This window comes from Phalacrocorax carbo, chromosome 4 (genome assembly GCF_963921805.1).
Source record: "Phalacrocorax carbo chromosome 4, bPhaCar2.1, whole genome shotgun sequence".
Lineage (NCBI taxonomy): Eukaryota > Metazoa > Chordata > Aves > Suliformes > Phalacrocoracidae > Phalacrocorax > Phalacrocorax carbo.
The window spans coordinates 29692949-29705413 of record NC_087516.1 but is presented as its reverse complement, the minus strand read 5'-3'; the positions used below and the strand labels follow the sequence as shown (position 1 = coordinate 29705413).

Sequence of the window (12465 nt, the reverse complement as noted above, 5' to 3'; positions counted from 1 at the left end):
TGAAATATTATTTGGATCAACTTACTGGTGTGAGTTGGACTTTGTTACTGCTAAGAGTCAATGCAAAGGGAGCAGTGAAATTGCGGAGGGAACCAAGGGTGAGACCATCTCTTTTCAAACAGTACGGTCTTGGATCTGCTTACACCCTTTGTGAAATTGCACTCCACGTGTCTTGGGAGCGCAAAGTAGTCTGCTATTCTGACTCATTGGCTTGTGGTAGAGGCTACAAGATGTGAAATTAGTTTGGTTCAAGCCATCATATAGATATGTCTTGAAATAGAGAGACTTCACTGGGGATGGGGAAGGTGTGCTTTGGGGGTTCTTTTGTTGGGTTTTTTTGGCTTTTGGGGTTTTTTGTTTTGTTTTGCTTTAACTGAGAGAATGCCTAAAAAGATGACAAGTGGGAATCATTTAATTCTGTTCATAAGCTCATACTTACGGCCAGTTCCAAGAATCCTGCTGGACACTTCAAGATTATAAATACACCAGGAATCCCTAATTGGAAAAGGAATTGCTGGAGTTGGTACAAACAAAGTTAGTTACTGTTTTACACAGTTTAAGAGCTAGGAGGAGCAAAGCTAATTTGCTGGTTTAGTTAATAGTCCTAGTAGCAGCTTTAAGACAAAAAAAATTTGGTTTTGGTACAGTGCATAATTTAAACTGAATTATGCCACAGATTTTATATTAATTCAAGAAAAAGCTAGCTTAACTGTTACAATAAAAAGCCGTTGGAAGTGAGTAAGCACTAGTACAGCCCACAGGAAATGGCTGAGTTGGGTGAAGCCCGGAGTGTACACCCAGAGAAGCATCCTTGTGTGCCTGCCCTGTTTTGCGTTCTTTTCTTCTGCACCTGCTACTGTCTGCTGTAATAAACTGAATGAAGGATTTAGACTTTGTGCCTGATCCAAAGCAGCTACTCCAATGTTTTAGACAAACTATGAGTTAGTTTGCTATAAAGTAGGTATTCATTACCAATGGCTTTCTGAGAAACATTCTTGGAAGCAATACACTCTTGGTGTTCATCTCAAGAGGAATACCTGCTTTTTAGTTATTCCTCTGCTCTCAGAGTGAAAGACATTTAAAATAATCTGGAATTACTAGTTATATATTCAGGTAGTATTGGAAATATGCAATACAGGGTTGTTTTTATGAAAATACATTAAAACTTTTAGTCAGTATTAAACACATCAGTTTCCAATGTTAAAGTTTGAAAATATTCTCAGAAGTCAAAGAGTAATAACAGAATTTTCTGAGTGTCTCACAAGCAATGGTAACTGTATTTTTCATTTATTTTACAGAATAAAGATCCCAAAATGTCCCGAGTTGCACTGGAATCTTTGTATAGGTTATTGTGGGTTTATGTTATTAGAATAAAATGTGAAAGCAACACTGTAACTCAAAGGTAAGTTCATTATGCAAAGGATTTTAAACTATTGATTGGTGGCAGTTTTTTCCTCCTAGTGATATCAGAAGAGGTCATGAAGTCAGCTGAGGTGTCGTCTAGTCAGGTAACAGGGGAACAAAAACTTCATCTTAATAGAGAAAACTGAAAGAACTTGATTACTTTTACGAGGAGAAAGTATAGAGTCTACAGTTGTCTTTGCAGGGATAGAAGGGGGCAGAGAGATAAGAAGAGGGAAATTTATTGAAGTTAAAAGCAGGAGTGATACTGGAGCAAATAGGGTATGAGTGGCCATCACTAAGTATGGGCTGGAAATGAAAAGGTTTTCTTTATAAATTAACACCATGAGAATTTGGAATAGTCATTGAGATTTTGCCCCTCCTCCTGACTTTTACTAATTAGTTTAAAGCAGGATCTTGGTCACTTTATAAATGAACCCATGATACTGTTGCCTGTGCAACAGCAGAGGGCTGTACTTCCTGTAGGTGGTCCTACCTCTCATGTGTTTCTGTATTATTTAGTAGTAACCACCTCACTCTTCCAGATCTGAACTGTAAAATCTATGCTCTTACAAGAAGTTATTTTAAAAAGGTTTTTTATTTCTTTTTGTTTCTAAATTCTTGTAGCCGTCTCATGAGCATTGTATCAGCACTTTTTCCAAAAGGATCGCGTAGTGTGGTCCCACGAGACACACCTCTGAATATATTTGTGAAGATCATTCAGTTCATTGCTCAGGTAAGACTACATCTAGGTAGAGTTATAAAAGTAGGATGAACATTATTTGGAAGAAATGTAAATTTAAGGTTAGTTTTTGAATTATTTGAACTGAATTAATGGTCTTATATCTTGAACAGAATTTCCCCAAATACATGTAACTAGTGAAATGACGCATTCTGTTTCTATGATGGCAAAATTATGTTACTTAAAATTCAATATCTGTTTTGTATGAACATTATGATGATTAATATTTATGTTTGTATTGCACTGTTGTGTGTGGGGTGTGTATATATATTAAAAATACACTAATATAATTAGTATATTCCATTATAGTGTTTTTATAAGGAGCAAAGTATTCAACAGTAATATCTACTTATATTTAGCATGGAGTCTAGCCTCTATAGACAGAAAAAATATGCAATGAATGCAGTAGTGTGTAGTTAATATTGCTTTATGATTTATATTATTTTAGGTGCTTCTGTTATCCTGCATTTTGATATTAGGACATGATCTCACAAGATAAACTCTCATTCATCTATAACTCTATAGATTAGAGACATGTTTTCCTGTTTTACCGATAGCTCGTCTGTGCCTCAGCCTCCAAAATTATTTGCTTCAGGTCACACAGCGGTGAGGCAGGATACACAACCCTTCACTGTTTATACTTGTTCCCTAGGGCTCCTCTCTATCACTAATTTTCAGTTGTCTGAAACAGTTCAGCTTGTTTGTAGAAATATGTTTGACCAGAGCAGAATTGTCTGGGAAGTTTTTCAGGAGAAATGGTTCAACCATATCAGGGGATGAGCTCTGTTGAATTGTACTATATTTTAAAAAGAACATTAAGTTGTAAGAATAAAAAGGAATATCTTTGAAACTTTTTTATTTTTAGTTTTTTAAACTTTCAAGACATGATACCCAGCACCTGTGCAAAACCAAGGAATTAAGCTTTGTGTATGAACAGAAAAGAGATGACCATGTCAATCTATTTTCCTTTATAGGAACGTTTGGATTTTGCGATGAAAGAAATAATATTTGATCTTCTTAGTGTTGGAAAATCACCTAAAACCTTCACTATTAATCCAGAGGTAAAAGAAGCTCATTACTTACATGCAGTGACAACAGGGCATTTGGGGGATTTTGTGGGGGAAAGTGGTTAACTATTTTTGAGCTGGAGTGAAAGCAGATAAATTAATATCTGAAGGGGTGTTCTGCTAAAACTAAAGAAGAAACTGTAGTTGTGCACAATTGCTATTTCAGTTCTGGTGAGTAAGCTAGCAGCAGTACTACAGTTCAGACTCATTTCAACAATAATTTGTGTGTGAAAATTTCAGTTTGTGAAAATTCAGACAAGTATGTGTGAATTTCTGTTACAGTATAACTGTAAAGCCTTTTTTCAGGGAAGTTGTACCTGGCTCTTATGGTTCAAGGCCCAATCTAATAGGCAAAGTGTATAAGCAATGTCTGTCTTCAGTATGTCATTCTTGAGATTCATATTAAGCCCTTCAGTGCTCTGTGCTCTAAAATATTGGGCGTATTAGCCTGTGCCAAGTCACTTAATTGGAATCAGAGTTGTGGGGAGGCACTGAAAGCTTAAGCTTTATTCTTGTAGCTTTTTGTTATTCTAATATGTAGCATTTAAGTAACACCTGTCCTACGGGAACTGTACTGCTGTCTGTTTAAAAGACAGGAAAAATGCAATTCGTGTTTTCCTCCATCTGTGTTACTTCAATGTTATAATTTCTTCTGTTTTCTCCTACCTTTTCCTTCCTTTTTTGCTGTTGAAGAGGATGAATATTGGCCTCAGAGTCTTCCTTGTCATAGCAGATAGCTTGCAGCAGAAGGATGGTGAGCCACCAATGCCAACAACAGGAGTTGTTCTTCCCTCAGGAAATACTCTGCGTGTGAAGAAAATTTTTCTTAATAAAACGCTGACAGATGAGGAAGCGAAAGTTATAGGTATGTTGCATTCTTTTATAAGATGGCATTGCAATATGTGCGTACATATTCTCAATTATTTAGTAGTACGTTTGTGTAACTTTATTTCTGTGTTTATTTTAATTGTTAGCGAGAATCTAATGATAGTCTGTTTTAACGGAATTTCTTTGATTCTTTAGAGAGGGCTGCTAGACAATATTGACCTTCTGGTGTTTGAGATGAAATCCATGGCTTTTTTTGAAGTGTTTTGCACTGCCAAATTAACCCAAAGAAGCCTGAGTGCCATTAGTGTGGTAAATAGCATGGCAATTTTTGTTCTTTTGATGTCACTCTAGACTGTCCCAAATGTCCCTCAGCTGAAGTAGAGTAAGACAGTTTTGACCCCGGTGCCCTATTGATCTTCTGTGGATGAGGTAGTTGTCTGCAAAGGACTGCTTCAATATGGAGAGTTTAAACTAGAACTGAAATCCTTGGAACTGAGAAAACAGAAAAGCAACTCATGGTTGCTTCCTTGTTTATGTTCTTCCTGAAAGAAACTTCTACTTTCCTATAATACCTCCTACTACTCACTTAACATGCATTTCTTTTGACACTTAAACTGTGTGTTTCATGTCATCCTTTGTACAAGAAGACATTTGTCCTAAGCTGAATAAATGGCAAATATTTTAATAAAAATGTGAAAATTAAATGAGAACAAATGAAAGAGGTGATCAGAACTCTTTGGTTTTTCAGGAATGTCCATATACTACCCTCAAGTCAGGAAAGCGCTAGATAGCATTCTTAGGCATTTGGACAAAGAAGTTGGAAGGCCCATGTGCATGACTAGTGTGCAGATGTCTAATAAAGAACCTGAAGACATGATTACGTATGTACTGAACTACAGTATTTTCACTGTCACAGTTACATTGTATTATTTTTGTGCTATAATGTTGCACATGCCATCATCAATGGATTACAGTTGTTGGCTTTTTACTTGACTATTAAATGAACGCTAATTTCATTAAGGATAAAAATTTTTGTTACCTCCTTAGTTTTGACATGAAATGGAAAATATTTGTGGTGTACTGAAGTAGATTTTCCTGTTTTGTTGGTTATAAACTGTTTTTTGTAGGGGTGAGAGAAAACCTAAGATAGATTTGTTCAGAACTTGTATTGCTGCTATCCCAAGACTGATTCCAGATGGCATGAGCAGGACTGACCTCATTGAATTGCTTGCAAGGTAAATGAAACTCTGCTCTTAGTGGATGTTCATTTTTAAATGCTGTTTGTCTAAGAGTTTGTCAGCGCACTATGTTGTGCAAGTCCACTGCGTACGGAATCAGTTCTTCCTATTCCTGCAGTTGGTCAAGTATTACAGGCCAGAGTAGCAGGAGGTAAATTTATCCTGAAGGTCTTGCGCTTGTTTTTAGAGAGAATTTTTTGAAAAGTAGGAATTTATTTCTGTTGCTTTGTTTTCTGAACTTGTCTTGCCTTTTTATTACTACTATCATACTTTTTTTTCCCCTTTCTTTTTTTTTTTTCCTATTGCTAATACTGTAAATTATCATAAAGGCATTCTTGTTTGACATTACCAAAATGTGAGGTAGGCACTTACAGGAAACTTTTTTTCTTGTTCTCTACTAATCCTGCTTCCTTCTTCCATTTTTTTGATCCAACACTACCCATATTCTTCCATCTCTTATCTCAGTTTAAATTGAATGTGCCTTATCAGTATTGATAAGTAGTTGAGACAACTGGACAGCCAGGTGTTTGCAGGTGGGTAAACTGAGCATTCAGTGAGAACATGTAGTTGTGGTACATGCAGACAGTCTTTATGTATTACTAGAGTGATAAACCTTCCTCTTTTTAATTTTTTTATTTTTAATACAACATTGGTCTTGGTGCAGAAATACAGGATAGCTTTTAGCTTTGATTTTATGTAAATAAATTTATAATATGTGTTGAGTTACATATATCAAAAGTTAGTAATAATGTAGAGAATAAGATTTTTCTAAGACTTTTGTCTTCAGTGTCAAAAATCACATAAAAGTCATGAAGTATGAAGTAATAATACAGTACTGGATATGTTTTTTTCTACCATAGTGGGCTGAGACATATTTTTAAGTATATATGCAAAGGGTGTTTGTGCGAGTTTTTTCTCTTATCCAAAGTAAAGCTGCTTTATCTCCAAAAATAATCAATTCTTTTCAATATTAATTTGAAGAAAACAACCTGTACATCAGAGGGTGGCTGCCTACTGAGCTCAAAGGTGGTTGCTCAGATGCATGCAAAGATGCCCCTGTACGAAAGACTTGACCATCTCTCTTGAAAATTATTTGTTTGTGATGTTTTGTGAAGTCTGGCATTATTTTGCTGATGCAGTAGCACCTTCTGTTAGTAGCCAGATTCAGGTGTATTCAGTGCAGAAAATGCATCTATGTGGAAGTATTCTACATCTTACAGTAAACAAGGAAGAGTTGACACCAAACTTTAATTTATAGAAGCTGGTTAAGAGTATGCCAATCTAGGGTGATGATACTGGTATTTTTTCTAAACAGGCTGACAATTCATATGGATGAAGAACTTCGTGCCTTGGCTTTCAATACTCTCCAAGCATTAATGCTTGATTTTCCAGATTGGCGGGAAGATGTTCTTTCAGGATTTGTATATTTTATTGTGCGTGAAGTGACCGATGTGCACCCAACGCTTCTTGACAATGCAGTAAAAATGTTAGTGCAGCTCATAAATCAGTGGAAACAAGCAGCCCAAATGCACAATAAAAACCAAGATTCGCAGGTATTTCTTAATAAGGTCCTTCGATGTTAAAACATGGTTTGAACCTCTGTAAAATTTTATTAGTAGGCTTTATTGGATTTGTTAAGTAATAAAATTTCAGCTTACTGTCTTACAGTGCTTGAAGATTTTTAGACCTATTATTTTAAATCAGCATTTATGCCAAAAAAATTAATTTAATATTGTTAAGTATTCCCTAAGCACTAATTCTTGGCTGCGTTTTTCAGACATCAGAAGTTATCATGTGTAACTGGAAATATATGAAATAGAAGTGGTTAAACAGTAGACGTAGAAAATAAAGCACAAGTTTTTACAAGCAAACAGAAAGGATTCAAATAATTTAATTTTATACAATCCTATATAAACAAGTATTTATTTTTAATTTTGCCCTCACTGCATCATTCTTGTAAGAAAGTGAAATAAGAAGCTTTCTTGTGATACTTGTTTGGACTGAATTCAGAGAGATACTAAAAAAATAAAGTGGCTGATATTATGCCATTCTCATAATGCAATATTTGACTAGTAGCCAAGAAAGATCTAAATACCTTATGATTAATTCTGCCGTCACCCATAATGGAACTATAGCTTGGTTGTGTTTACTTTTTTCTTAATTTGCTTATCTTCTGTGATCTTTTTCTTAGCGTGGCATATCCAATGGGGCTGCCCATACCCTTCCTCTGGAGAGGACCCTTTATTCCAGTGTATTTCACGTGGTGGAAGGCTTTGCTTTAGTCATCCTTTGCAGCACAAGGCCAGCCACCAGGAGATTAGCTGTCAGTGTTCTCAGAGAAATAAGGGCCTTGTTCACACTTTTAGAGATTTCTAAGGTAAGAGTCCATGACCCATTCTTGTGACTGCCTGATGAAACTGCGTTTCTTTTTACTTTCTTTGAGCTTTTTATGCTTGTGTTTTGTCTTTTGTAGAGTGATGACGAGTTGGCTATAGATGTAATGGACAGGCTAAGTGCTACTATCCTGGAGAGTTTCATACATCTCACTGGGGCTGACCAGGTAGGAGAGTTATTCTGTTAAATTGGATGTAAGATGAGGTAATTCTGCAAAAATTGTATATATTTTAAATTATAGTCTCACTATGTTCATGCTAACTTTACCAACAATTTATCACCTTAAAAAAACCCAAACCAACCAACACAAACAAACAAACAAACAAAAACAGCAAAAAAGCCTGTGGAATGTTGTGAGGCTGACACCACCATTGTACACTTTCTGATCAACAGTGTGTCTTTATAACCACCATATACACACAGACAGCTGTATCTGAATGGTTTCTTCTCATCTTGCTCATAGATTATGATTCCTTTGAAGCAGAGAGCACTGTTTTTCTGCAGCGATACAGTGTCTAGCAGTCAACGTGTCCTTTATCCATGATGAAAGCTGTAATAACTATCAATGACTATCAGCTGGATTCCATATTGATATATTTATCATTAACTCTTAAGTATCAACGAGAAGCTTTTCTGTTTTTAGATTTAGGAAGCAGGTTGGAATTAGTAAAGCTTTGAGAGTCCTGAATCTTTTGGAAGAATTAAGTCATCATGAGTGAAGGGGCATTTTTATAGAATTTGCTCTTTCCTACTATCCAGTTCCTTCCCAATCAGCATGTTTATATAACTGTCTACGTTAGGAACTTCTGTTAAAAAAACCATAAATAAGTAATGTGTTCTGCCTATTCTGAATGTGGTTTCGACAGTGATACTTTATTAGATATTAAACAATTCAGAGATTGTTGTTTAATATACGTGGATATTGAATATTGCCTGGTTCTCTTTTCTTTTTATGCACACAGACTACTTTACTGTACTGTCCCAGTTCAATAGACCTACAAACTCTGGCTGACTGGAATTCCTCCCCAATCAGCCACCAGTTTGATGTGGTCAGTCCATCACATATATGGATATTTGCACATGTGACTCAAGGCCAAGATCCATGGATTATAAGCCTCTCAAGTTTTATGAAACAGGAAAATCTTCCAAAACACTGCCCAACAGCTGTAAGCTATGCATGGACTTTTGCTTATACCAGACTCCAACTGCTGTCTCCACAAGTGGATATAAAGTAAGTTAATTTTTAAAGTAAATACAATATATTATATTGAGTATTCTTTCAAGATTTATCATTGTAATGTCGTCATGTTTCAGTGAGGTGACATACGCACTGTTAATATTTTCCTGTGGGTTTAATTCAGCTTTATATAACAAAATTTAAAGCAGTTTTATCTGGAGAAAAGGTATCTGCTGTAAAGATTAATTAATTCATGCCTTTGGCCATATGGTAGTTCAACAGATTTGGCTATAAAAGCATACGTTATCGATGTACAGGTGTATTCTGAAAAATTTATCGAGAGTTTCCATGTTAACTATTTTGGAAGCAATGGCATATACATAATTGAAAAATAAATCGGTAGAAAAACAAAGGGAAACCTGGTAAGCTTTACTGACTATACTGAGCTTTATTTTATTTTATTTTAATAGCAGCCCTATCAATGCAAAGAAAGTGAATGCTACTACAAGCAGTGACTCCTATATTGGGCTCTGGAGAAACTACCTGATCCTTTGCTGCAGTGCAGCATCTTCTTCAAACTCCTCCACCTCCACAGGCTCTGTGAGATGTTCCCCTCCTGAGACGCTGGCGTCTACTCCTGACAGTGGTTATAGCATTGATTCAAGAGTAGGTGGTTCTAATGCTTACTGTAAATAAGTCTGCATTTTATTGGAAGAAGAAACACCTGAGGCTTATAATAACTATCAGGATTCTTAAACACTTGGTATACATTTCTGTTTCATTTGTTTAGTGTTTCGTTTGCTTCTCCCAATCCATGCTGTAGAGGTGTTTCTGCTTACGTTTTTTTAACATAAAATCTAATCATGTCATGAAAATGTTAACCCAATCTCCAAGTCTTATCTAGTGGTAATAAGGAGAAACCATCAAAGTTCTTTGTTTGGTTGGGTTTTATTTTGGTTTCGGGGGGAACTTTTTTTTGTGTGTGTGTCAGTAGACTTCTGCAATTCTGACCAAATAGCCTCTCACTTCCATAACTGAAGCAGTGACTTATTCAGGCATGATGTATCTTGTTATATTTTTCCCAACCACAGACAGTTTTCTCTCTGTCTTGCTTCACGTCACCTGCAGAGTTTTTTTTTTTTCCTTTTTGCTGCTTCTTTGCTTCTTTTTGTCTTTCTCCGTTCTGGCTTCCTGTAGAAGGTACAGTAGAGGTTGAAGATAACTCGTGGAGTATGCAGCAGATTTTTGGCAGAGGCAGCCTATTCCACTTGTTTGTTTCCAAGAGTCTTTCCCTGAATCTGAGAAACTGTAGACTGAAAGTTTTGTTCTCTTTGCGAGCCGCAGTGGAGTCTAAGGAGCTGGACACCAGAAGTCTGCTTCCTCTCCCTAAGGCAGGCAGATAACACTAAACATGCAAAGCATCTGTTTATCATGTTGAGCCATTCATTGTCACTTGACTATGAAAATTCAATTATACAAGGAATGGAGAAGTAGTTAATACTACTTTATTATTTCAGAAAGTCTTTTTCCATGTCAAAGATGAAAAAATTCCTCTTTATCATATCACTGATCAGTGTGAGAAGACTATAAAATTACAACAGATGTTTTAATGTCACACCACCTTATTGTTTGGTAACTGCTTCATTCTTTTTATTCTGGTTTTCTTAGATCATTGGCATTCCATCCCCTTCCTCCCTGTTTAAGCACATAGTTCCAATGATGCGCTCTGAGAGCATGGAAATTACAGAATCCCTTGTGCTGGGACTTGGCAGGACCAACCCAGGAGCTTTTAGGTAACTGTTGTGTTTCATCTGTTTTTAAGCTAATTGATGACAAAGCTGTGGAATCAGAGTTCAGAAAAAAAGGTTTTCTATTTTTTCTTTTAAAAATTTTTTAAAAGCTGTGAAAACTGGTTACCATTGTCTTTTCTAGCATTTAGTGGTGCGATAAAGTTTATTAGAGGTTGAAATAATTTTATATAGAGGTCATGTCTGCATAAAGAAGAAGAAGGTAGTTGAAAAAATAAACAGTGACTTTTATTGTTATTAAAGGCTGCCCTTATATCAAAGAACAGTCTGTGTGGACTGTTAACGTTTGAAATGATAATTACAATAATGTTTCTAAGAGCTACTAAACTATTCTATTAGTATTGCCAGCAAACATATGTTTCTGAGCTCTTTTTGTGTAGGAGATTCATGATAACTATTCTAAAAAGAGGTTTTTGGATCAAGCTGAAAAAAAAAATAGTTACAACCATTTTCTGACTAATGCTGAAGCTTCTGAAATTTGTGGCTCGTCCCTCTCCCTCCTTTTTCTCTTTATTTTTCCTGAGTAAACTTCTTGTGACTTCATAACTAATACACTTTTCTCATATGTTGTACCAGTGACAAGTCCATGTGGATTAGTTTGGGTGCTGGTAACTGTGATCTACTGTAGCAGAATTAAACCTGTGCCAAGTCACTTGTTCTGTCAATTTGAAACTTCCTTTTGATATGTCTGAATTAACAATAGCACAGGAGGTAGCACAGGAGGTGGAAAAACGTGTCACACTCCAACAGATCTAAAGCAGAGGTGGTAGTTACTATGTTAATAAATATTAAAGTAAATCCAGTTTGGTTTTACTTTAGTATTTTATCTGCATAGATTCATACTAGTGATCTCCTTCCTCTTTCCCTGTCCGCTTTTGGAGTCATAAGAGGGTCTCAGTTTGGCAGAAGGAACCGAGTAGTAATGAAGAATGGGGAGCTTCTCAACAGATAGGGAGTGTAACCACAGCATCTGAGTATGTTGCTTTTCAGTTTTCATAGAGACTAGCCTGACTTCTGTCAGCAGAATGCTATTGGCCTTAAAGAAGCAATCTTTATTAACAACTAAATGCATCATGACAACTGAAAAAGCATTGTATGATAAGCTGCCAACATGCTTTTTTTCCTCCTAATAGTATCTATTTGCACCATAAGGCTTTGTTAAGCCCTGAATATGAAAATAAATGAAAATAATCTGCAACAGAAATACGCCATAATACTCGATGAATGCAAATTTAGTGGTAATTGTCGAGGTGTCCATGTCGTGGTCTGTCTTTAAATTGCGAAAGTATCTTTCTAAGAAAAATATTTTTTTCAATGCTGATTTATTTCAGAAAGCTACAGGTAAAGAAGGAAAACCTGAGGGTGTTCTTAGTTATATTGTAACACTACTTGCTGCAAAACATCTTTCAGTTGAGATTTTAATTTAATGGTTGTTTTTATCCTTTTAATTATTTTAATTCAGGGAACTAATAGAAGAATTACATCCTATAATTAAGGAAGCACTTGAAAGAAGGCCAGAGGTAATTAGATATTTTCCACTATATTCAATACACAGTTTTAACTACCTTCTCACAAATGGTAATAAAGAAATGTTAGTTATGTTCTTTAATTTCTGCATCTAAAAACTGTCAGTATACCAGGTAAAAAGGTGAGATGTTATCTTTTTAAATGACTGTGAGGTGTTTACACTAGAAGAGCTTCGTGTTTGTTTTTGAGCTCTGAGTTATTCCTGTATCAAAAGAGATTTGTTTCAAATGATGAAAAAAATATTGTAACCTTTCCCATATTCTTTTAATTCCTTTTATATAGT

At 35.7% G+C, this 12465-nt stretch overlaps 1 protein-coding gene across 9 annotated transcripts in view; it reads left to right on the top strand.

Moving 5' to 3' along the window:
• The window catches only part of FRYL (FRY like transcription coactivator), a 172787-nt gene that overhangs the window by 99045 nt on the left and 61277 nt on the right, over positions 1-12465 (top strand). For 8 of the 9 annotated variants that reach the window (XM_064449397.1, XM_064449396.1, XM_064449399.1 and 5 more), the window contains 13 exons: positions 1299-1402; positions 2029-2137; positions 3118-3204; positions 3904-4075; positions 4787-4919; positions 5166-5273; positions 6592-6829; positions 7468-7653; positions 7750-7836; positions 8633-8901; positions 9318-9513; positions 10516-10640; positions 12118-12175. In XM_064449397.1, the coding sequence (XP_064305467.1) occupies positions 1299-1402; positions 2029-2137; positions 3118-3204; positions 3904-4075; positions 4787-4919; positions 5166-5273; positions 6592-6829; positions 7468-7653; positions 7750-7836; positions 8633-8901; positions 9318-9513; positions 10516-10640; positions 12118-12175 (1872 nt within the window). Of the gene's footprint in view, positions 1-1298; positions 1403-2028; positions 2138-3117; positions 3205-3903; positions 4076-4446; positions 4468-4786; positions 4920-5165; positions 5274-6591; positions 6830-7467; positions 7654-7749; positions 7837-8632; positions 8902-9317; positions 9514-10515; positions 10641-12117; positions 12176-12465 lie in introns of those variants that run through there. The other variant, XM_064449398.1, reaches the window with a different exon arrangement.